At 35.5% G+C, this 26,152-nt stretch overlaps 1 protein-coding gene across 18 annotated transcripts in view; it reads left to right on the forward strand.

The window, feature by feature from the left end:
* Positions 1-25,368, forward strand: part of GPHN (gephyrin) — a 603,483-nt gene extending 578,115 nt beyond the window's left edge. For all 18 annotated transcript variants that reach the window (XM_087856022.1, XM_087856023.1, XM_087856025.1 and 15 more), the window contains 5 exons: positions 5,831-5,904; positions 11,089-11,153; positions 14,807-14,910; positions 23,232-23,328; positions 24,376-25,368. In XM_087856022.1, the coding sequence (XP_087712148.1) occupies positions 5,831-5,904; positions 11,089-11,153; positions 14,807-14,910; positions 23,232-23,328; positions 24,376-24,509 (474 nt within the window). In that variant the 3' untranslated portion in view covers positions 24,510-25,368. The remainder of the gene's footprint in view (positions 1-5,830; positions 5,905-11,088; positions 11,154-14,806; positions 14,911-23,231; positions 23,329-24,375) is intronic.
* Positions 25,369-26,152: the final 784 nt, after the last annotated feature.

Here is a 26,152-nt window from a genome sequence, read left to right on the forward strand (position 1 = left end):
TATTTCACCCATCCTCCCACTCACCTTCCCTCTGGTAACCATCAGTTTGTTCTCTATAGTTAAGAGTCTGTTTCTTGATTTCTCTCTCTCTCTGTCTCGTTTTTCCCTTTGCTTGTCTGTTTTATTTCTTAAATTCCAATATGAGTGAAATCATATGGTATTTGTCTTTCTCTGACTGACTTATTTTGCTTAGCTTATAGTCTAGCTCCATCCGTGTCATTGCAAATGGCAAGATTTCATTCTTTTTATCACTGAATAATATTCCATTTCTACACCTTAATTTTTGTAAAATAACAGAAAGATGATAAAACACACAAACCAGAAGGTTGTGCTACACTGGACATCCAATAATCTTTGTTGCCTGTTTTAAAGTCTTTCACAATTTGTCTAATGTTGTTTGTTCTTATCTGAGTTGAGGAAAAAGCATTGCTTCTTCATCCATTCATTTTTCTTCTTCCTATCTGACTCTAGCTTTCAGAATATCAGACAGAGATCCTTGCTGCTTCTATATGTAAACAAAAACTTAAGAACAGTGGTGATTCTCAGCCTTTATGGCTATGTCTGGTACAGGCTTTCTCTCTGTCACAAGAAATATGAATATTCATGTTCAAAAAGAATGAGAGGGTTTTTTTCCCCCAAGAAAAATAAAATACTTCCATTCATTTAGCAAATATGTAATGAGCATATCTGCTTTCCAAACTCTGTGTCATGACCTTTAAGGACCTGCAGGTATGACCTCTGCCTGTCTCTCCAGCTTCATTTGATGCCTCTTTCCACTCATTCACTACCTTTCATTGTCTTTTCAGTTCTAGGCACATGCTTTACTGCTTTAGAAGCTTTGGTATGTACGTCCGTCTGCCTGGAATTCTCATCTCCTCACACTTCATATGGCTGAATCCTTCTCATCCTCACCACCTCTTTTAAAATGGCCTTTCCTTATTCTCCACCCCATCCATTATTCTCTATCCCAGCACCTGTTTATTTCCTTCATAGCATGTACCACAGTTTATAATTATTTTATTTGTTGGTTTACTTATTTTAGGCTGTCTTTGTTGGTAAAATACAATAGAACATCTTTGTGTCAGGGACCATGTCTATTCTTGTTCACCATTAAATCTCTAGCAAATATAGAATTTGTGATATATGATAGACTCAAAAATATTTGTTGAATTAAGAAGTGAATGAATGAATGAATGAATAGCATGTGCTGTTCACTAAGGATTTCTTAAATATATACAAGGTTCCTGTTCTTACAAACTGTGTAGTCCAATAAAGGATACATACCAGTTATCAGACAATTGCACTGGATCCTAGGTGTGTGGTATCAGAAGGACATAGTATTATAAGGGCAAATAAGGTCTGAAGAGTTCTGCTTCTACTGTGATACAATGGCTTGTTTGGACTAACCCTCCCACCAAGAACAACTATAAAAGCTATTTAATTTTTTTTTAATATTTTAAAGAAGAAAAAAGAAAAAGCAGGTGTCTGAAGAGAACAACCAAGATAGCCAGGATTCAGGGCACTAACATCTCAGAGAAAAGTGATCCACAGAGAAGTAACACTAGAATTCTTCATCACATTTTTCCTCAAGGCATTTACTAATTCCCAAGCCAAGAGAAGGGGAGGGGGGTGTGTAATGGTACAAGAGACCCAAAAGCCAACCATAGCAGAGTAGCTAAGAGACTAAGAAAATAAACAGAATTTTTAGCAGTCTTAGGAGTTCAGGGCCTGCAGTGGAGGGGTGGGAGGGTGCCTGGCAAATATCTCAGACTCTCAGTTTAAATCCTTGAAGTGCTCTAGGAGTAAGGACAAACTGGAAGTATACCAGCCTTCACAAAGACTGAAATTGAACATCAAATTATCTCAATCTCTGATTAGGTCAGGCAATCTTTAGTTTACTTTAACTAACTTCCAGTGGAAATTAAATCCTTTCTGGAAAAATATATCATCATCTAGAACCTCTTTAATTTTTTTCACATTTAATGTTTGGACTTTAGTTTTTAAAATCACCAGACATGCCAGAGATAGGACAAATCACTAAAAGTTAAGAAAGAAGAAAAAGATAGAATAGCCCTGAAAATGATACTGATGTTTCTTTTGTCCCATGTGAAATTTTTTAAACTGTCATTAAAATTTTTAAGAAAAAAGAAATGACAGGGGCACCTGGGTGGTGCAGTCGTGTTAAGTGTCTGCCTTTGGCTCAGGGCGTGATCCCAGTGCTCTGGGATCGAGCCCCACATCAGGCTCCTCCGCTGAGAGCCTTCTTCTTCCTCTCCCACTCCCCCTGCTTGTGTTCCCTCTCTCCCTGGCTGTGTCTCTCTCTCTCTCTGTCAAATAAATAAATGAAATCTTAAAAAAAAAAAAAAAAAAAAAGAAATGACAAAATGAAGAATTTCACTGGAAAGCTAGAGTCTATTCGTTATATTAAAAATTTTAGAAAAGGAATGGAAAATATGGAAAAGAGCATAAAAGACATATGGGATATGGTAAAGGGTCTAACATACATGTAATTGGAGTCCAGAAGGAAAGGAAAAAGAGTGAGCAGAAGCAATATTTAAGAGATGTTGGCAGAGTTTTCCAAAACCAATGAAAGACATCAAGCCAGAAATTCAAGTCTGCTAATGAAACCAGGATAAATACAAAATAACAACAAGCAAACAAAAAACACATACCTAGGTAATTGTAGCAAAACTACTGAAAACCAAGGACAAAGAGAAAGTCTTACCAGAAGGATTCATTACCTTCAAAGGACCAACGATAAAACTAACAAATGATCTAAACAGATATGATGAAACTCAGAAAACAATGGCATAGCATTTGTAATGTGCTGAAAGAAAATAACAGCTGGTGTAGAACTGTATATATAGCAAAAAAATTCCTTCAAAAATGAATATAAAGACATTTTCAGCCAAGTAAAAACTGAGCACAGCTATATACTAAAGGAAATTTTTTTAGTCAGAAAAATTGTGGAGGAAATTAAAAGATATTGGCTGTTTAAACAAAAAAAAAGAGAGAGAGAGACAGGCAGACAAAACATAGGTAATCAGACCCTACCAATGGGTTAAGTTACTGTATTTTGAATATAATGTAGCCATTTAAAATTAGAGGAGGTAGCTCATGAGATATCCTAGCTATTCCTTTGGGTGGAAAAACAAGTCGCAAATCTGTGTGTAAAGTATTCTCTCGTATGAGTTTAAAAAAAATGTATATGCATAGGGGCGCCTGGGTGGCACAGCGGTTGAGCGTCTGCCTTCGGCTCAGGGCGTGATCCCGGCATTGTGGGATCGAGCCCCACATCGGGCTCTTCCGCTATGAGCCTGCTTCTTCCTCTCCCACTCCCCCTGCTTGTGTTCCCTCTCTCGCTGGCTGTCTCTATCTCTGTCGAATAAATAAATGAAATCTTTTTTAAAAAAATGTATATGCATAGACAAGTTTAGCCAGTGATGCAAAGGATGAGTTTCAAATTTTATTTTATACCTTTCTATCTGTTAGCGTTTTTACCATGATATATTTTTAACTTTTAAATTAAAATTAGTTAAATTTAAAAAAAAAGAAAGATTATGGAGGTACAGAAATGCAGAAAGGATTAAAGAGTAAAAGAAAGTGTTCATATGTGGTTAAATGTAATTGAGTGTTGATTATATAAAATAATAATGTTTTATGAGGTTAAAATATGTTTATATATAAACGTATATTAAATTATAAATATAGAATGTATATTGTCTGTATACTATATACAGAAATATATATAATAGTTAAATATATATACACTCATATACACACATACTTAATGTATATAGAATATATGGTACAGAGAGGAATAAATGGAATTAACATGTTTTAAGGTTCATGCATTGTCTGGGAAGTAATAAAAATATCAAATTGTAGTGGACTATAATAAGTCAAGAATGTATATTGTAATCTCTGAAATAACCACTAAAATAATAATAAAAGAATGTGTAACTAACAAGCTAATAGAAGAGAAAGAAATTAAAACAACAAAAAAAATTGATGAATTCAAAAGAAGGCACAAAAGAAGAAAAATGAAATAAAAACAGAAGTGACAAATAGAAAATAAATAGTAGGGTGATAGTTTTAAACCCAAATATAGCAGAAATTATATTAAATGTAAATGGACTAAGTCCTCCAATTAAAGATTGTCATCTGGATTTTAAAAAGACAATTAATTGTATGATAGTAATAAAAGACCCACCTTAAATAGAAAGACACGGCAAATTGGAAGTAAGAGAGTAAAAAAAAAAAAAAAAAGTTAACAGTGAAAGATAGCTGGTGTGGCTGTATTGATATCAGAGAAAATTAAGGTAAAAAAGATTACAAAATATTAGGAGGGACATTTTGTATATTTAAATGGATCAGTTCATCAGAAAAATATAACAACTCTAAATTTGCACCTGATAATATAGCCTCAAAATAAAGATAAGCAATCTATCATCCAGCCTTGGGAATTAAGGGGAGGCGGAGAAAATGACTGAGACTGAGATAAGGGGTGGGGAGAGGAAGGTAGAAAGAAAGAGTATTCCAGACAGAAAGAAAAACATTTTCAGAGATTGGGGGCAAGAATATCTCAGAAACTTAAAGTGATATAGTCCTGCTGGGATGGAGAGAGAGAGAGAAAAAAAAAGGAGGGTGAGGAGGGAGAAAGAGAGAGGCTGAGATTGAGAAAGAGGAATGGGGTTGGATGGGAAGAGGGTTGCCTGACGAGAGTAATGATTGTTAAAAGGGGGCTAGAAAATATGAGATTCATAGATATGATATTAAAAAGATGAGACTTTTTCCTGGAAAACAGGGAGTTTTGATGTATTTTTGGTGACTCGATCAGACTTTTTTTGAAGAGATCTCTCTTACTACTGAGGGGGGAATGAATTGGAGAGGGCAGGACTATTGGCAGAGAGACCTGTTTCAGTAATCCAGGTGAGATGGTGTTGGCTGAGGCTGTGGAAATAGAAGGGGACAGATTTTTAAAATAAAGTATCCCAAGCTTGTGAAATATTTAAAATTTTAGTAGGTTTCTTAGATTAATGAATAGGAAACTCAGCAATAGACCTAGAAGTTGAGAAATTTTTAGGACTGCAATTTTTTTCTTTATGTCTACCAAACCAACTGCATGGCAATGTTGTCTTTCATTTCCAAAGGTCAAGTTTTGTCAAGCCACTGTGGATTAGTTTTAACTTTAGGTTGGTTGTTTTTGTTGGCAGAATATAAATTTGGAACAATTAAACTCCCTTGACTTTCTATTTTAGAACTCCCTCACTATTTTTTTATTTTAGTTGACTTATTTAGATTTGGCAATCTGTGGGCAAATGCCCAAGGCTTTCCTCAAGGAATGTGCATTATTTTAAGTCCATTAAGAAGAATAAGGTAGTACACAAAAATGTGGCTTCCCTAACCTAGCACAACTTCTTAAGCTTCTTATTTGTTAACATCCTTTCTCAAACATAAAATTCTTTATTAAAAGAGAAACAACAACCCATCAAGTAATGTGGTTATTTGGATTATTACCTAACTACTTCTACTAGAATGTATTTTTTGTGAAAGCAGGGACATTGTCTCTTTTGTTCAAACCTGTATTCCCCCTATACCTACATTAGTACTCAGCATATACCAGGTACTCAATAAATATTTATTAAAGAATAAGTGAATGACAGGAATGAAGAAATGAAGGAATTTGCCTTAAGTAAATCAACTTCACTAAAATAAGATGTTTCTTTTCATTTCAATCTTACAAATTCATTTTATTTTCATTTGTAAAGTTTTGAAAGTCTGATATTAGAATGTTTGAAAATAAAGTGATTGTTTTTCATATTTGCAGGACTATCTCAAGCAGGTGCTGGACATTGATCTTCATGCTCAGATCCATTTTGGCAGGGTTTTTATGAAGCCAGGGTATGAAAATAATCTTATTATCTCATATATGGGGTTGGTGTGGCTTGCTTTAACTAACAAAGTTTTAAATGCTTTCTTTTTACATTTTCTATTATGGATTATTTACTCTAATAAAAGAAATATTATATTATTAAAATTCTTTGCACGAATGTAGCTCCTATCTGAAATGGGAATTCATCTTCCTTATGAATCACTGGGTTTGTTATAAACGAAGCAAAGCGACTTTCCAAACCTTTTCTCTCTTTAATTCCCATGTCTAGTTCCTTCTTTCTCTTTTTCTCTTTCTCTCCATACTGCTTCTTTCTCTCATTTTAAAAACGTTTTAGTATGAAAATTCTCAAAATGGGTGCCTGGGTGTCTCAGTCAGTTAAGCGTCTCCCTTCAGCTCAGGTCATTATCCCAGAGTCCCAAAATCAAGGCCTACATCAGGCTCCCTGCTCAGCAGGGAGTCTGTTTTTCCCTCTGACCCTCCTCAGTGCTTTCTCTCTCTCACTCTCTCTCTCTCTCTCAAATAAATCAAATATTTTTTTAAAAAAAGAGAGAGAGAGAATTCTCAAAATGCACAAAAGTAGGGAGTACAGTGAAATGTCCATGTACCCATCACCCAGCTTCAGGACCTATCATCATTTTTCCATAGCTGTTTTATCAGTCCCCTCCCTCACCTTTTTGAGAAGACAGGGGCCTACATTGTTTGGTGGTTTTGTTTTGTTTTGTTTTGTTTTGTTTTGTTTTGTTGTTTTGGATTGTTTTAATGCAAATTCTACAATGTCATTTTGGTATACATCTCAAGTAATAATAACAGTGACAGCAGCATTCTCTTGTGTACCCAGATGGTATTTTTCACCTAACAATAATATCATCTGATACCCTGATCATATTGAAAATTCTCCCAAATGTCAAGAAAAAGAATGCCTTCTTACATGTTTTATTTGAGTAGAATTCAAGTCAGGGCCACTCAGTATTTATTATTATATCTCTGTTAAATAATATTTACCTCCACCCTTCTTTTTTTGTCATGCCATTGATTTGCTGAAGAAAATGCATCATTTGTCCTAACAAATGGATTTGGGTAACTGCTTCCTTGTGGTGGTGGTTAACTTGTTCCTCTCTCTTTCCAGTATATTCTACGGACTGGAAGTTAGATCTAAAAGCTTGATTACATTCAGATTCTTTTTTCTTTTCCTTTGCAAAAATACTTCAAAAGTATTGTTTCATATTGTTTCTTACTATCTCCCAGGAAAAAGAAAAATAACTACATTCCAAGATCTCGCATGTCTCCTAAAGGGCTGATGTAGGTTCTGTAATCAGTTGTAAATCCTCAAAGAATGCCAAACATTGGTGTTGAAATATGTGTGGCCATGTCTTTAAGCAATAGTTTGCCTTTTCAGACCCCTACTACTCTATAAACCTTTCATTGACTAGTCAAAGGACTCAGTGTGTAGGTGAGCATTCTAATTCTAACACACCTCCATGCTGTCAGGGACAACGGTAAATAATGCTTTAGTTCAGAACTATACTCTGATGCATTCTCATGTGAACCTGAAGAGAGTAGAAGTGAGACTTACCAGTTGTTATGAGTGAGCTATGAGAACCATCAGTAAGTTCCAGAAACCTTTTTTAAATGTCAAGCCAGCCTTCCTAATCTCCCAGATTTATTAGGTACCTCTCATCAGGTCTAGGACAGAGATCAGGCTTTACCGCCATGATTTTGCCATTTAAGTATAAAGTTAAGATTAACCCTAAAGCCTTTTCCACAATTTGATGGAACTTAAACATTCTATTTCTGCAGTTGCCCCAATATTGCTACTGCTAACAAAGCCCTTTTATTATTGAAACAAAGCCCTTTTATTATTGAAACAAAGCCCTTTTATTATTGAAACTGTTGGATTTGGATCATTCTCATTAAGAGTATTTCATCTTGAAGCACCTGGGTGGCTCAGTCAGTTAAGCATCTGACTTTTGATTTCAGCTCAGGTCATGATCTCAGGGTCTTGGGATCAAGCCCCACATTGGGCTGTACACTCAGCAGGGAGTCTGCTTGAGATTCTCTGCCCCTACCACTGCTTGCACTTTCTCTCTCAAATAAATAAATAAATCTTTTTTTAAAAAAAGAATATTCTGTTTTAAGCAAATATTACTATGCTGTGAGTGCACAGGCTTTTTTTTTCTGTCCCTATGGGCAGTACTAATTTGATTGGAATACAGACAACATCCCACAAGCATGTCAGTGGGCTTCTCACTAACCTCAAAAATTGAATTGACTATTCTTTTTGCAGTGAAAAAGAAGCTATATTAGTTGCCCTCACCTGTAGAGGAGAATTATTTGTGGGGTTTTTTTAAGATTTATTTATTTATTTTAAAGAGGAGCAGGGGGGCAGAGGGAGAGAGAGAATTAGAGGAGAATTATTTTTAATATCTATTAAGTTAATCTGAGCACCTATGATGTATAATTTTGGTACTATTTTTATTTTCAGTTTATTTTTACCACTTATTAAGGCTCTCATCAGTTCCTAATGTTTATTCTCCTCCCTTAAATTCGTAACACCGTGTGACCTCAGTCATTGTATAAATGCTATTATGTTTTGATCTCAAGAGGAGAATTGAACAATAGGTGTTGAGTTCCAAGGAAATGGCTTTCCAGAACTTAAACAAAAGCTTCACAGTCTAGCAATAGGACACTCATGATAGCACTGCATGATAAAATGTTTTGTTGTAATAGAATCTTTTTAAATTAGTACCTTTAGAGAAATCACAGAACCTGTCTGCAAGATGCAAAAGATGATTTAAATTGGCTTTAAATATAGTAGAAGGAAAGTATAATGCATTCCCTCCTCACTCTTATTATGTGTGTTAGTTTGCTTTAATAAAATGGTTTAGAAGTTTAAATGGGCTTCCTTTACTTGGCCAGAATTTATACTTGTCTAAAGATAAGAAGAATTTAAAGGTAATTGCTCCTTAATGGTAGAACAAGAAGAAATATAAAAAGCTCAAGAACAATTTAGCTTTGCTCTTCCCACATACAGTGCATTAAGAATGTAATTAGCCTCTTTCGTTTTAGACAGAGAGATACTAAAAAAAAAAAAAAAAAAAAAAACATTTGGAGTATTATCAGTCAGGACTACCAATCACAATTTTTATGGGTCATCTACAGTGAACATAGCTGTTGTCAAGAGTGTATCTTGGAAATTATTTTCATCACATAGGAACGGTCATGGCCAAATAAACTATTCATAAATTGATATGATAACCTAATCTAGTTTTTCTAAAATACAGAAAAGAATCAGAAAGTAAGCAAGAAGGATCTCAGAGTAACCAAAAAGAGACGTTACAAAGTACACATACTAACACTTCACAGCAGACCCTCTAAGAGCCTTCTCAAATTATGAGCCATAAACTTAGAGAAATCTTGGTTCAAATCTTTGTTTCCCCACCTAGTAGCTAAGAGATTTGGACCAAATTTCTTAATCTCTCTGAGTCTTAGTTTCATCATCTATAAAATGGGATAATTGTCACCTCATGGGATTGTTGTGAGTTAAAATGAAATAATGGATGTAATACATAGTTGTTTCTTTAAAAATAGTAACTTCTATTATTATTATCATTCTGACAATATAGCTATTACTACTACTCTCTGGTTCCAAAACCTAAAGCCAGCTTTTTTTTCTCTTTTTTAAGAGAGGGAGTGTGGGGAGCGGCAGAGGGAGAGAGAGAATCTTAAGCAGGCTCCATGGAGCCCAACAAGGGGCTCGATCTCACAACCCTGGGATCATGAACTGAGCCAATATCATGACCTGAGCCGAAATCAAGAGGCAGCTGCTTAACTGACTGAGCCACCCAGGCGCCCCCTAAAAGCAGCTTTAAGGGCCAAGAGGACAGAGTCTAGCACTAAGGGGAGCCACAGAAAAAAAAATAGGGGGGAAAAAAAGAAAGAAGTGCAGTGTGTGGTGTGGAGTTATGGTTTATAGGTAAAAACAATATATAATATATCCTTGTGACCCAACATCACTGTAGTGTAGCACAGTAGAATAAGTTAATAATGATTGGGGCTCCTGGGAGGCTCAGTCAGGTAAGCATACCAACTCAGGTAAAGCCATATTGATTTTGGTCCAGGCCATGATCTTGGGGTTGTGAGATTGCGCCCCACCTCGGGCTTATGTGCTAGATGTGGAGCCTGCTTAAGATTCTCTCTCTCCCTGTCCCTCTGCCCCTCCCCTACCCTCTCTCTCTCTCAAAAACAAAACAAAACAAAAAACCTTAATGGTGGTTCTGAGTCATCAAAAAAAAAAATGTTAATGTTCATTGTATTATTGCAAAAGGTAATGAGTGGTCCATTTTTGTAAGACCAAGCTGCAAAAATAATAAAATAAAAACAATTTAGGTACTTAAAAAGATAATTTTTCAACTACATGGAAATTTTAGCATTCCCTGAGGATTCTGTAATGCTCAAGTTTCATTAATATAATGAAATTTTTAGCTGGAAGTTCATATAAAACATAGTCAATAGAAAAAAAAAATCATTATTCTTCACTGCCCGCCCACTCCATGCCACTCACACTCATCTCTTCCCACACCCATGATAAGGATTCATGTCAGTTAAGATTCATGTCAGAATCTTGAGGAAGTATAATTTGAAAATATTTTAAAATACTGTTGCTTTAATTTTGTTCTAGTCATAGTATTTTATTAATTTCGACCTTTCAAAAAATTCCCTTCACAAGAGGCCAGTTTTTATGTTTATTGCTGAGTATAGTTTTAAAGGGTTGAGGAATACTCATCTTGAACAGCAGGCATTTATCTGATAGACATGTATTACCAGGTAGTCTTCTGATAATAAGAATGATTGTTGTAAATCTCCAGCAAAAATAATATGGACATTATTAGCTAGAGGGGTGGAGAAACTCCAGGATTTGAGATACACTTCTCTGGCACTAGCAGGAAGAGGGGAAAAAGTAAGCTGCAGAAAACCAAGAAGTTTGGTTACTTGAAAACAGAAGATACTAAAAACAAACTAATTTAAATGCTTTTGAAACTTCATGGTATAAAGGTTTAAGGAAGAGTCAACAGAAAAAAAAGTATTTTTATGATAAATATTCTATATGAAGAGCCACATAGCAAGAAAACTGGAGTACTTAATTTACTTGTCGTATTACTTAGCAATCACTAACAACTTCTTTTATTCTCTAGCCTTCCAACAACATTTGCAACTTTGGATATTGATGGTGTAAGAAAAATAATCTTTGCACTACCAGGTAAGAATAATTGAAATAGTTTCTTTTGCTTTTTCTGGAAAAATGATCAAAATCTTTTTTAATCCCTATCAGAGCACTTGATTTGGAATCTGACAGACCTGGGCTCAAAACCCAGCTATACTTATTGTATAACCTTAGACAAATCACTTAACATCTTTGAAGCTATTTCTTCATTTGTAAAATGGGGCTAAAAATCTACTTTGTAGGATTGGTGTAAAGGTCAAATTAAAAAGTATCTTTCAAAGCATATTCCAAACCCTAAGATGATAATCAAATGTTAGCTGTCACTAGATCTTTCTGGGGTACCTGCTTTTCCTTATAGAAAATTGGTCAAAGTTAGCTGTCTAATCACCTCCCATACTGACAGTATTGTGTTCAAAGGTCCAAAGGGCCTTGAATCAACCATGCAAGTAAATACTGGAACAAAAAAATACAAAGCTGCCTTTGGTCCTTGCCATATTTGGACTGGAGCCAGAGGATGGGGGGCAACACGGAAGGAGGGACTACTAGTGCTGGTGCTTCTCAGTCAAATCCCAGCCATCATCAGTCTGACCACATTACTGTCCCCATGCTTCCTCCCATGTGGGCAGGAACTAGTATGTTCAGATTGTAGAAAAAGCAAAGTAGTTCCATTTATAAAGACTTTCAATTTCAGTTTTTATTGATTTTTGGCTTGCAGTTAAAGCCATGCTTTTAAAGTCATTACCAATCTTGATCAATTCTAAAGCAGTTTAGAAGTTTTGTATGTCTACTTGTTATTTTTTCAGCTCTTAAAATTATCTTCTGATCTGTAGCAATGTACCATTCTCTATTTCTTGGCACAGATTCCTTCAGAAAATAACCTACTTATTCCTTTCAGATGCACAAATCTTGTGGCTTTGGGATATTTATATGCTTTTTATATTAACTAAGTCTCAAAATAGAGTATAAAGAAAAGATGGCAGGCAGAAAATTTTGAAAAGCATTTTTTTTTTTGAGTTTTGAGTTTTGAAAGCATTTTTAAAGCTCCTATGTATAAGCATAAAAGATTAGATTTCTATCCTATAGGAAATTTTGAAAGAGAAGACAGTAGGTAAAGTAGTCCTCAAAATGTATCTGTCCTCAAAATAGAATTCCTTGGGACCTTTATCAGGGCCTTTAACATACATTATCCTCTTCCTGGCTTCATTTTGCCTACAAAAAACTGTTTACTTTGTTTTCAGAAGATATGACTGGATCCTAGACAAAGAATGTTACAGTGGGAGCCTGTGTTACTTTTAAACTTGATCTGCCAAAGAAGTGATCATTGAATAACCTATTTTCAAATTGCTACCTTCAAATGAAATTTTCTCTGCCCAGCCTGAATGAACCAAAAGAGGGCAGCAACAACCCAGATGTTCAGTTTGTGGAACCAGTAAAGTGGTTCCTTTTAAAAGGATTTTAAAATTCATGATTGTATTTCTGCTTTCCTAAAGGGTACAAATTTAAAGCCATTATTAATCTTGATAACTTTTAAAGCAGTTTAAAATATTTATGTATCTACTTGCAGTTTAACTTTTAAAATTACTATAATAACACACTTACTATAAAAACGTTAGAAAATACAGGTAAACATTAAGAAATATCATCCATAATCCCTTCCCCCCAGCACAAAATAACCACTATTTGCAATTGTTTGCAATCCATTTTTAATAGAATAATTTTATAAGGCAGTAGCATTACAGGAACGCTGGTAATCATTGCTGAACAATAGCTTTTTTTTATTGCTTTTCCATAAAAATTTTCATCTATGTATTTTGAGACAAGCAAAAAGCAATTAATTTTCATTAAGAGTCTGCTGTGCTGTTGGGCAACTTATTTTTCTCTTGAAATCACTATTACTCATCACTTTTTACAACTTAAAAAAAATCTACTCTCAACTACTTTTGTAGGTAGAAGAAAATTAAAGGTATGGTTTTAGCTAATAATAGGCTAAACTAACCACTGCCTTTTACTTTGATAGTGCAATTAGCAGCACACAGCCAGGCCAAGGGAACCCAAAAATCTACTAGTCCATCTCCCACCCCCAGTGTATACACACATGTTCAATAGCACTGTATAAAAGTATTAGTATTAATAAAATTTGAATTTTAGACCCAGGAGGGATATTGAGAATCTTATAGTCCAAACCTTTCATTTTGTGGAAGAGTAAAATTAGATTCGGAAAGATTTGGAACTCACCTCTGAACAAAAAAGAGTTGCTCAGTTTGTTTAGTTAACAATACCACACAAGAAACTAAATCTGTGGTTTTCGGCGCAGTCTTTTTTTTCATTGTGTATCTTTCCTTCCTTCAAAGTGCATGACACACCCAGATTTCTTCTTGGAAAGGTATAACCGAATTCCTCAAATTTTTCTTATAACTTTTTTTTAAAGATTAATTTACTTATTTGAGAGAGAAAAAGAGCAGGGGGCAGGGAGGGGCAGAGGGAGAGGAAGAGAGAGTCTCAAGCAGACTAGGCACTGAGCAAGCAACCTGACGTGGGGCTCAATCCCACAACCCCGAGATCACAACCTGGACCAAAACGAGGAGTCAGGCGCTTAACTGACTGCACCACCCAGGCACCCCAAATTTTTCTTACAACTTTAAAAGAACTTGACCTTTTTATTAGCCTGCTAAGACTGCCGTAACAGAATATCACAGACCAAATGGCTTAAACAACAGAAATTTATTTTTTCATAGTTCTGGAGGCTGAAAATCTAAGACCAAGATGCCAGCAAGGCTGGTTTCTGTTGAATCTTTCTTTCTGACTTGCAGGTGGCCGCCTTCTCACTGTGTTCTCACATGGCTTTTCTTCTGTTCACATGCACTCCAGGTGTTTCTCCCTCTTTTTATGCAGACACCAGTCTCATTGGATTGGGACCTCACCCCTGTGACCTCATTTAACTTTGATTACCCCTTTAAAGGCCCTAGTATCTACAAAGACAGTCATATTGGGTGCTAAACTTCAACATATGAATTTGTAGGGGACAAAATTTAGTCCATAACAGTATTCATCTTCAAGTCCTTTGCATCTTAAATCATTTAGGTTTTTTTTTAAATATAAAGAAATTTCTGAGTAGAGAGGGGGATTATGGATACATTTCTTTATGCTTAACCTACTTTCTAAATGTTTTTGTTCTAAGCATGTATTTCTATAGCAATTTTATTTTATTTTTCAATATAATAATTTTTTATTAAATTATGTTAGTCACCATACAGTACATCCCTAGTTTTTGTTGTAAAGTTCCATGATTCATTACTTGCGTATAACACCCAGTGCACCATGCAATACATGCCCTCCTTAATAACCGTCACCAGCCTATGGCAATTTTAAAACGTCTTAAAAATAGCAAGTAGAATCTGCCTTAAAATTTATCAAGATTGGTAATGGCTTTCAATGTATAGTTCTCAGGAAAGTGGAAATAAACATTTCTGGGAATCAGAAGTTTCTGCATTTTACTGGTAGACCTAATGTTTACACCCTCTGTGGCATTTGGTTGATTGTGGCTCTATTCTGGAGTCCTTTGGGATTTAGAAGAGGAAGAATAGTGGTTAGTCACCTCACTCTTTATGATGAAAGAAGGTATAGACAGTCAGAATTATTTGGCAAATTTTTATATGTATACTATAAATAACTGCTTTGTTGACTTTCAGGGAATCCTGTGTCAGCCGTGGTCACCTGCAATCTCTTTGTTGTGCCTGCACTGAGAAAGATGCAGGGCATCTTGGATCCTCGGCCAACCATCATCAAAGCCAGGGTAACGTTATCTAAATGACCAGGAACCAAAACTCAAGCCTAATAACATTAAGGATATGCTTTCCCAACTGCCCAAAACAAACATCTAAAATTTTATATTAGTTTTGAGGGGAAAATGTGGTTATATTTTCCCTTTCGTGATAGAAAATGGAGGGGAAAGAGTCCCTTTTATTCCCAGCCCACATTATTCCATGACTTCCAAAGTGAATCATTTTCTCTAGCTAGAATCCATATGAAAGTGGATATGTAATGATAAAATGATAAATAGAATGAGGCTAGCACTACCCTAAAACTAAACCTGTACGGAAAGAGGGACAAGAATTCCCTTTCCCCTGCGCAAACTGACACAGGACAGCAGCCTATCTGCTCACTTTTTCTGAGACTTCACTGATAAATTTTAAATAGTCCAGAAAAAAACAACCACTGTACTAGAAGACTAGTGAATCAGAAGGAAAGGGTGACCACATTGTGTGGAAAAGGAGAACTAAGACTGAGGAATTATGCTTATAGTAAATGTCACCTAGAAATTAGAGTCCCTTTCTCCACCAACACTAACTTCTAATTTGATTTACTACTACTCAACTGATTATATAACACACTTTCTGTATAACTAATGAACAGTTTTCTTGGCAATATAACCTACAGTATCAAGCCATTGCTTTTTTTAAAAGCTTGACTGAGATACAACTGATATACAAAAAATTGCACCTATTTAATGTGAATATTTTGATGAAATTGGACATAAGCATATGCCCATATCATCACCACAGTCAAGGTACTCAACATAGCCAATACCTCCATAAATTTTCCTGTGTTCTTTTGTGGTTTTGTTTGTTTTTTATGTGTTTGATTTGTGGACGGACATTTAACATGAGAACTATCCTCTTAACATATTTTAAGTGCAGAATACCATGTTGTCTACTATAGGTACTATGTTGTACAAGGGATCTCTAGAACTCGTTCACCCTGCAGAAGAGAAAATTTATACGCATTGAGCAACAACTCCCCATGCCCCCTCCCCTCAGCCTCTGACAATCACCATTCTATTCTATGCTTCTATGACTGGCTATTTTAGATACCTCATGTAAGTGGAATCATGCAGTATTTATCCTTCTGTGACTGGTTTATTTCACTTAGCATAATAGTACTCTAGGTTTATCCATGTTACCACAAATGGTAGAATATCTTTCTTTTTTAAAGCTGAATAATAGTCCATTGTATGAGTATAGCACATTCTCCTTCTCCATTCATCTATCAGTGAACATTTGAGTTGTTTACATATCTTGGCTGTCGTGAGTAATGCTACATGAGGCTGTAGATATCTCTTTGAGATCCTGATTTCAGTTCTTTAAGATACATACCCAGAAACAGAATTGCTCAATCATGTGTTCTCTTTTTCATTTGAGGGGAAACCTCATACTGTTTCCCTCTAGCAGGAGTGGCTGAACCATTCTCCATTCCTACCAACATTATATAAGTATTCAGTTTCTCTACATTCGTGCAATATTTATCTTGTGTGTTGTTGTTGTTTTTTATAATAGTTATACTAATAGTTGTGAGATGGTATCTCATTGTGGTTTTGATCTGCATGTCCCTGAGATTAGTGATGTTGAGCGCTCTTTCACATACCTAGTGGCCATCTGTATATCTTCTTTAGAGAAATGTCTATTCAACTCCTTTGCCCATTTTTCAATCAGGTTATTTGTCTTTTTGCTATTGCATTGTAAGAGATTCTTCTGTATTTTGGATATAGACCCCATGTCAGATAGATGGTTTGAAATATTTTCTCCCATTCCCTTGGTTCCCTTTTCATACTGTTGTTTCCGTATCTGTGCAGAAGCTTTTTAGCTTGATGTAGTTCCACATTTTTTATTTGGTTGCTTGTGCTTTTGGTGTCAAATCTTAGAGATCATTGCCAAAACCAATATCAAAAAGCTTTTCCTGTATATTTTCTTCTAGTTTTACTGTTTCAGGTTTTACATATAAGTCCTTAATCCATTTTGAGTTGATTTTTGTGTATTGTGTAAAAAAAAAGGAGACCCAATTTAATCTTTTGTGTGTATATATCCATTTTTTCAAATACCTAAACTGTTACATTTCAAGAGTTTTGAAATAAATTCAGATATGACAGAATGCTATGATTAGTTGACAGGAAGAACACAAGGCATAGAAGAGGAATAAGAAATATTAATAAAATATTACTGTGAGAATAAATAGGATAAAACATTAAAATCTAGGCTTCAGATATTCTTAACATTGACCTTTTAAATACTGAGATTTTGTAGACTAGTATAGGAAGAGATATCCTCCTTTTCTTAAAAGTTTAGTAAAAGTTCAACTAGATATTTCTGAAAACAAATTATTTTGGGTTTTTGTTTCAATAATCATAGCAGTAGTCTTATTTTAAATTTAACAGAAGAGGAAGAAAAAAGCTATCAATGAACAAAAAGTATTCGGATCAAATCAGAAAGTCAGAGTTATAAAACTTAGACATCTAAACCAATAATATGAATTTGCTCACTATTTTAATATTTGCTAAATTTAGGAAATAAGAAAAATCCGCATTATCATAAGAGAGAAAAAGAGGACTTCTCTTTGACTTTGCTGAGTTCTTACGAATCTTCATTTATTTTTCATTTTAACATTCACCATCTCTTCTTTAAAACTGACGTTGTGGCAGCTATCCTTACTGACAACAGTGATTACAGAGCAGTGTCCTTGGTACATTGTTCACAGTGCTGCTCATTCCTGTCAACTCGTGGAATTGAGAATTGGTCTAAGAATCAGTCAGACTCCTTTCTTCCACAGAGCAGTGTCACTGGGACTGTCAGTATGGGTCATCAGTGTGTTTGGCTGTTTACTTCTTTTGTTTTTAACTCCTAAAATCCTCCCCACAACTTTCCTGACATAACTGCTATTTTTAGAACATAACTTTATTCCCTTTCTTGAAACATGGTAAAACCTGTTGTCTCAATTTTCTGACCAGCCAATACGCAGCTTACAGACACGATTTATTACTGTTCTCCAAAATGGTTGCCATAATCACAGCCTCTCCCAATCCTTACTGCTTTCAGGAAGTGAGGTGGTTGTTAAATGCTGGTGTCAGTGACTCACAGTGCTCTATCTAATGCAGCTGGCCTATGGTTAGGGCAATGCTACATTATTTTAAAAGGTCAGCACAAAAAAATGTCATCCTTTTATATCAGTGCATTCTGACAAACATCAATTTAGAATAAACACTTGCCCTATGTCCTTGGTCAGTTATGGTTGACGTTGAAATACTTCTGGTTTTCAGTAGACAGTCAGAAACATATCTTAATTCATTGAATTATTAACCTAATGTTTCTACAAAAAGATATCCTTTTGTGTTTCCTTAATGTGTTTCCTTAATATCCCATCAAAGTACCCTACAGCCCCTTGTTGTCAGTTTTTTTCTCTAGATATACCTGAGATAACTCCTGTTAGTATTAATAGCCCACCTCAGACAGTGATTAAGAGAAGGGAAAGGGAAAATATTTTCATCTCCCATGGCACCAGGTCAGCATGTCTTAGGAGAGTATGGGCATGTTGAACTCTACTGGACTATTCTAATTTGTCCATCTTACCTCTTGAGCATTACTGACCTCATGCTATAAGAACTTGGCGAATGCTTTCTGCCTGATGTCATAAACAGTAAAATACAAAGCATTTTAGCAAAATGCTTATTTTGTTCAGAAATTGTTGGGGCACCTGGGTGGCTCACTTAATTAAGTGTCTACCTTCAGCTCAGGTCATGATCCCAGGGGCCTGGGATCGAGTTCCGTATTGGGCTCCCTGCTCAGCGGGGAGCCTGCTTCTCCTTCTCCCCTTGCTTGTGCTCTCGCTTCTCTCTTTCTCTGTCAAATAAATAAATAAAATCTTTAAAAGAAAATTGCTTAGGTATTTGCAACTGTAGAGAGAAATATAACTGTTTATTGTGACAAGATCAGTCGTTGATCATCAAGATATTATTGGATGCCTGTTTAATGAGAATATTACAGCCTGTGGATTAAAAAACAGATATTGAAAATTATAGAACTGTCCATGATCTAAAGAAATGTAAATCATTTTTAACTTATTAGGAAATGAAAAATATAACTAGATTATAAACATTTTGGAAAAGTTCATTTGAAACTGATCCATGTGCAAAGATTTTAAAGTTACATGATAAATTCTAGACACATGATTTACAGGGTAAATAAACTCAAGGATCTCTCTGGTAGACTAATGAAATCAGTGCCTCATAACTTCATAGTACTTATCGAAGAAGTTAGTGTAAAGCTGCTATAACCACTCTTTGGAGCTTTGACCAGACTGGAGCAAAGTCCAGGCACCCAAGACCAACGAAGGCCTTGAGCATGTTATTTTGGGCTCCCACCCAAATAGAATCCCCTTTGGTCATCTATTTTCTCACAAACTCTCCTCCAGTCTATACAGTCCTGAGTCCCAGCCTATTCCCCTGAATCTTCTGGAGCTTTCTCTTTTTCCTCATTACTGCCAACAAACCTTCCAAAGGCGTTTAGGTCTTTGGCAAGTGTCTCAAAAAGTATTCTGATCAAATCAGAAAGTCAGAGTTATAAAACTTAGACATCTAAACCAATAATATGAATTTGCTCACTATTTTCATATTTGCTAAATTTAGGAAATAAGAAAAATCCGCATTATCATAAGAGAGAAAAAGAGGACTTCTCTTTGACTTTGCTGAGTTCTTACGAATCTTCATTTATTTTTCATTTTAACATTCACCATCTCTTCTTTAAAACTGATGTTGTGGCAGCTATCCTTACTGACAACAGTGATTACAGAGCAGTGTCCTTGGTACATTGTTCACTGCAAAATTAAATGGAAAGTGCAGAGAGTTCCCATATAGCCCCTGTCCTCACACATGTATAACCTCTCCCACTATTGAAATCTGTACCAAAGTAGTACATTTGTTACAACTGATGAACTTACACTAAGACATCATTACCACCCAGGGTTACCAAGTGTTCCCTCTTGGTGTTGTATATTCTGAGGGTCTTGACAAATGTATAATTACATGTAACTACCATTGTCCAGAGTATTTTCACTGCCCTAAAAACCTTCTCCCTCCATGCTAACCCTGGATCTTTTTACTATTTCCATAGTTTTGTCTTTTCCAGAATTACGTGGCCTTTTCAGATTGACTCCTTTCACTTCGCAATATGCATTTAAGTTTCCTCCATATTTTTTAATGGATTCATAGCTCATATTCTCTAGTGCTAAATAATATTCATTGTCTGGGTGTACCACCATTTATGTATCCATCCACCTGTGGAGGGACGCCTTGATTACTTCCAGGTTTTGACAATTATGGAAAAAGCTGCTTATAAACCCATGTGCAGGTTTTTGTGTGGACATATATTTTCGATTTAGTTGGGTAAATAGCAAGGAGTGCAATTGCCAAATTGTAGGGTAAGAGTATGTTTAATTTGGTAAGAAACTACCAAACAGTCTTCCAAAGTGGCTGTACCATTGTGCATTCCCACCAGGAATGAATAAGGGTTCCAATTCCTCCACATTCTCACCAGGATTTGGTGTGGCCAGAGTTTTGCATTTTTGCCTTTGGTAGGTGTGTAATGATATCTCATTGTTTTAGGTTGCAATTCCCTAATGACATATGATGTTAAATATCTTTTAATATGCTTATTTGCCATGTGTATATCTTATTTAATGAGTTATCTGTTGAGGTCTTTCACCTGTTTTTTAAAAAGATTTATTTATTTATTTGAGAGAGAGAGCACACAGGGGCAGAGAGAGCGGAGAGGGTGAAGAGAGAATCTCAAGCAGACTCCCTGCTGAGTGCAGAGCCCAATGCAGGGCTCGATCTCACAACCCTGAGATCATTACCTGAACTGAAATCAAGAGTTGGTTGCTTAACTAACTGAGCCATCCCAGTGCCCCTTGCCCATTTTTTAATCAGGTTGTTTGTTATTGAGTTTTAAGAATTCTTTGTATAGGGGCGCCTGGGTGGCGCAGTCGTTAAGCATCTGCCTCCGGCTCAGGGCATGATCCCGGCGTTCTGGGATAGAGCCCCACATCAGGCTCCTCTGCTATGAGCCTGCTTCTTCCTCTCCCACTCCCCCTGCTTGTGTTCCCTGTCTCGCTAGCTGTCTCTATCTCTGTCAAATAAATAAATAAAATCTTAAAAAAAAAAAAAAAAGAATTCTTTGTATATTTTGGATAACAGGCCTCCATTAGGTGTCTTTTACAAATATTTTCTCCCAGTTCGTGGCTTATCTTCTCATTCTGTTGACTTTTTTTTTCTAATTTTCTCCCTTAAATGTACATGTAGAACATACCATATAATATTATACCACATAATACAGCTTTGGCTCTTGAGTGACTACTGAGTGTCAGAAAAATATTCAAAAGGAAACAGCAGAAACAGTCCAAGTCCACAGCCCACTCCAATTTTGAATGAATAGAAGAAGTCATTGAAGTGAAACATCAATTCCCGCCCCCGCCCCAAAAAAAGTCTGTGTTTACTCATGGTACATCATTCTTGTAAGCACTGACACTCATAGTAAGTAAGTGATTTCTTAAGCTAAGTGATATAATATGCCAGAACTATAATGTCAGTACAACTAAATATATTGGTTAAAGTATTCTGCATTTTAGTTAAGTACCATAAAAATCAAGTCAGTTTCATCTCTTGTTGCAATCAATTCTGTTTCTTAAATTGCCATAAATGTCTTTCTTTAAAACAAACAACCCCACTTTGTAGATGAACAAACAGGTATAGGAAAGTAAAATAACTTGCTAATACAGACACCCGTTAGCAGTACAACTGGGAGTCAAACCTGGATGTCAGATATCATCCCATCCTGGTATTTGTTCCACTGTACTACCCAGAGCCAATCCGTGCCTTTGCCAAGGGAAAAAATCTGCTTAAACACTTAGCAAATAACACAGCCACGCGAATGGCTCTTTAGTTTCATTCTGGCAAACACCCATACACACAGAGAGGGACTGAAAGAGAGACATTTTTGACGTCAAGTAAGCACGCAATAATTTTGGAATAATGGCAAGTTACCCCTCAGTAGATATGAAATAGAGTATAAACATAAGCAATATCAAGAGAAAGTGTTGAGTATGATTTAATCAAGGAAAAACACCTTAGAATTGAATTTTATTCAGGATTCCAGAGGAAAAGCAGGGATTGTCAGAGTGAATAATTAAAATGTTTAAAAACAGCATAACCAGAATGGATTGGAGATAGACTTACTTGAATCAAAATTTCTGGGATCTTCAAGTTGTAATTTTATCATCGATCTAAGCAATACCTGTTTTAGTTGGATAAAGGGTTTCTGGAGCATTTTAAGGTAGAGTAACAAATGATTATTGTGCTAATGAAAAATGAACAAGTCTTATATTCACTAACATTGTAATCTTGGATGGGCTATAGTCCATAATTATACACTATATAAACTTGTTCAAGGAATACCTCTTAGGCACCTGCTACCAACACATTATTACTTTAATTTATCAGATTTCAGGATGAATTTAATGAAATAGATTTTTTTAATGGCTGTAGGTTAAAGGTTGATTAGTCATTCCATATTGTATAAACTGAAGTTGCTATGTTAGAAAGTATTTTATTCTTATTGGAACGATATGAAAGATGCCCAGCAAAGACTCATTCAGAGGAATTCTTTTAGTACCAGTGACATGCTAAACAAAAATGGTATAACTTTTAGAAGAGACTACTTTTATTTGCCTTGAACAAGATTGTATATCAGTATTGGGACACTAGGGGAATATTCAAGAGAAACAGAAAGTAACTCGCCCTTTTATGTTAAAGGTAGGTATATGAATGGGTAGCTAAAGAGTGTCTCAGTAAATATTTATTGGATAGATGGACAGACAGATTGACAGACATATAAATGGATATTGAGCTTATTTGTTTCTTTAGTTCTATATCTTTTATTTTCAGTGTTAAAAAAATCTGCTTTGAAAAAAATCTCTTTGATTTCTCAATTCATAGGTCAGAGGTATCTGTGCTATCAGCCCATAAAATTAGACTTCAAAGATAAACCTTATCTTTTTCATCTGCCCTTTTCCCCACTGTGAATATCAACTTCTTAGCCTTCTTTTCTCTTTTCACCAGAGCAACCCAACTTCTGGATTTCCTGTATTAGGAACATAAGGTGGCAGTGGTGGAAACAGCAGAATGCCAGGATATGTTCCATGTCTACTTTATTCTTTGCACAACTTCCACCACCCTGTAGTTTTAAGAGATGATCGGGTGATCAAGTTTGTTTTCATTTACTCTGTATTCTATAGTTATCATGTGACGTAAAACTGGATCCTCGCCCAGAATACCATCGGTGTATACTGACTTGGCATCACCAAGAACCACTGCCTTGGGCACAGAGTACAGGTTAGTCGTTCATACCGGTGGGTATTTCTATGCATGTATTCTGTTAAAACACAAAACTTATGTATAACCTCCTTCCTTGTGTACACCGAATCTTGTAATTGTTATACATTGTCCTTTTTGAAAGACTAGATGAATTAAATTATTCCCAAACAGTACAGCGTAAGAAGAAAACAAGAGTAAAAAATTTTAATAACAGTTTACTTATTCCATGGTACCATATTTCTAAATAAACTTTTGAAATACAGTTGTCAAATTATGGAAGATTTTTATCTATATGTTCAACCTCCAAGTTCTGAGTATAAAATTCTTGTTGTAGAAAAAGGAGAGTACTACTATACCTTAGATATTGGTAAAATTTAAGGACTGAGAAATCAATATTGATAACTCACGAGTTCTATAGTTAACTCCTCTAGAATTTAAACTTTTATCCCCAAGTATTCTAGTCATATTTACCTAACTTTTGATGTGTCTCCAGAAAAATTGTATCACCCTTTTAACAAAGGTCCTTTCAAGTGCAAACATCAGTTAACATAGTGACCGAATACATAGGCAGTGTTTCCTCCAGACTTGCATTTGAACTGGCCACCAAGTTAGTAGGACCATAGGCAAGTTACCTAACCTCTTTTGAATCTTGTAGAAATTAAATAAGATAGTTAAGGAAACTACCCGCTGTGCAGTCCGGCACTTAGTACACACTAAAGATATGGTTATTGTCATTTTAAAAATAAGGTTTAAAAAACCTCTCTTTTCAGACACACGTAACATTTTAGCCTGAACTGAGAAATTCTGTGGCATTTTGCATAATGCTATAAAATCCTGTTTTATTCCTTTAAGCAATAATTTCTACTGTTTATTTTTAAAGTTTAGTGAGAAGGGAGTAGGATACAGTAGCAAGGCTACCTGGAAAAGGGACGGGGAAGGTTGATCGTCTCTGTTTCTCTCAAAGACCTGTGTTTCTGTTCATTGGTGTTTATTTTGAAAAGAACTGCAAGGGCTCCAAATGTATGCACTGTGATGTTGCTGCTGTAATGAGATATTTCTTTCTAGGTAATCAGATGAGCAGCCGTCTGATGAGCATGCGCAGTGCCAACGGGTTGTTGATGCTACCTCCGAAGACAGAGCAGTATGTGGAGCTCCACAAGGGCGAGGTGGTGGATGTCATGGTCATTGGACGGCTATGATGGTCACCAGAGCGAGAAAGCTTTGATGCATGTCCACATATCATTGACTGTATCCTGTAATATGCAACGGCACAGCTAGTTTTTCTGATTTGGATAAAAGTTGATCTGTATAGTCAACATCTTGAACTATATTTCAAAAGAATTTAAATACCTTTTAAAGAAAAAACACCTAAAAATAAATCTTAACAGACAACTCTATTCTGATTATATCAAAGCAAATTTTTCCTTTCTTGCAAATTGCTTTGTGTGTTCAATGCTAGGTCTGATAGCGATAGCTTTTAGTAGACAGCAGTAGGTGCCTGCAGAACTTGTGTTTTTCTCATCTTTAAAATACAACTAATTATGCTCTTAATCAGGCTGTCTGCTTATTTATACTAGCGTAGACAACACTTGGATTTCCCTTCTTAGTATGCTTCATAACTGCTTTTCAGAGAGCTTTTGCTTGTTCTTTATCATGTATCTCGTGTTTATGTGCACAGTGCCAACAAAAGAGTGACTGGGTGGAGGCCCTGCCCTGCCTCAGGGAGAACCCTCCCTGCAGAGCATCCGGGAGGCGCCTCCCCCCAGTAGCCTCAAGGCACAGTACTCTTGGGCAGTAACTGGATACCTTTTATTTGAATAAACAAACTGGGGGGGAAAAATGCTTCCTTAAGTGCTGACAGCCTTTTTAACCAATACATTTAAAATTGTACAGAACAAAAAATAAAATCAAAGACTGATCTTGTACAGATATTAGTGTTACCAGCATTCATGTGGAAATCAAGAGCAAAGAAAAAATAATGTTAAACAACTCTGTACCATAACATTTTCTGTAATGATACTGAAACTTAATGAATAAAAAAAAAATTCTTGATCATTATTTAAAAATCTATTGTATTGGTCTTGTTATTAAAAAAGAGAAGATGGTCCTGCCATTCTGATGAGGTTCTGCTTGGACGAAAGGACTAATTAAGATGCTGTGGCAAGGGTAAGTGGTATAAAGGTGATTGAAAATGTGGTATAATATCTCTGTATTTTACTACAGCACTGCGAAAATACAAATCAGAAAATACGAGAGAACCTACAGTTGGTCTGGTCTTTTTAGTCATAGCTAGAGAATAGCAAGAAAATCTAGAGGGAAGAAACTTGATACAGAGGAAAAAACTGATGTCTTATTATAGATGCAATAAAAACAAATTTCAAACATCTACAGTTCTTTGGAATGGAGAAAAAGAATAAGTAATGAACCAGAAAATTGCTGGTGAGTAACTGGAAGTTTTTTTATCATGTTAGGAAGGAAGTGAGAAATGGGAAAAATCTGTGCTACACATAGAAAATATACAAACAAAATAAACTCTACCCGCATGACTCCAGTAATAAAAACTTAGAGGCACTTTCTAAGTGGTGGTAACAAGGGACATTAAATATCCTGTAGGGTATACTTAGCAAAGCAAACAACTAAATTGGGCTACTAGTGAACAAGGTGTCAAATGATGGTAATAAATAAAGCCAAGTAGTAAACAAGAAAATTTTGATACTGATACTTGATATTTCTAGAGTTGAAAATAAAATGATCTCTATTTTAAATCTTTTATATTTTCAGTTAAAGAACATAAGATTAATTAACAGAATTTAAATGAAAGATCATGCAAAGTGTTCTTTAT

This window comes from Ursus americanus, chromosome 26, assembly GCF_024610735.1.
Source record: "Ursus americanus isolate L20-20 chromosome 26, mUrsAme1.1.p, whole genome shotgun sequence".
Classification (NCBI taxonomy): domain Eukaryota; kingdom Metazoa; phylum Chordata; class Mammalia; order Carnivora; family Ursidae; genus Ursus; species Ursus americanus.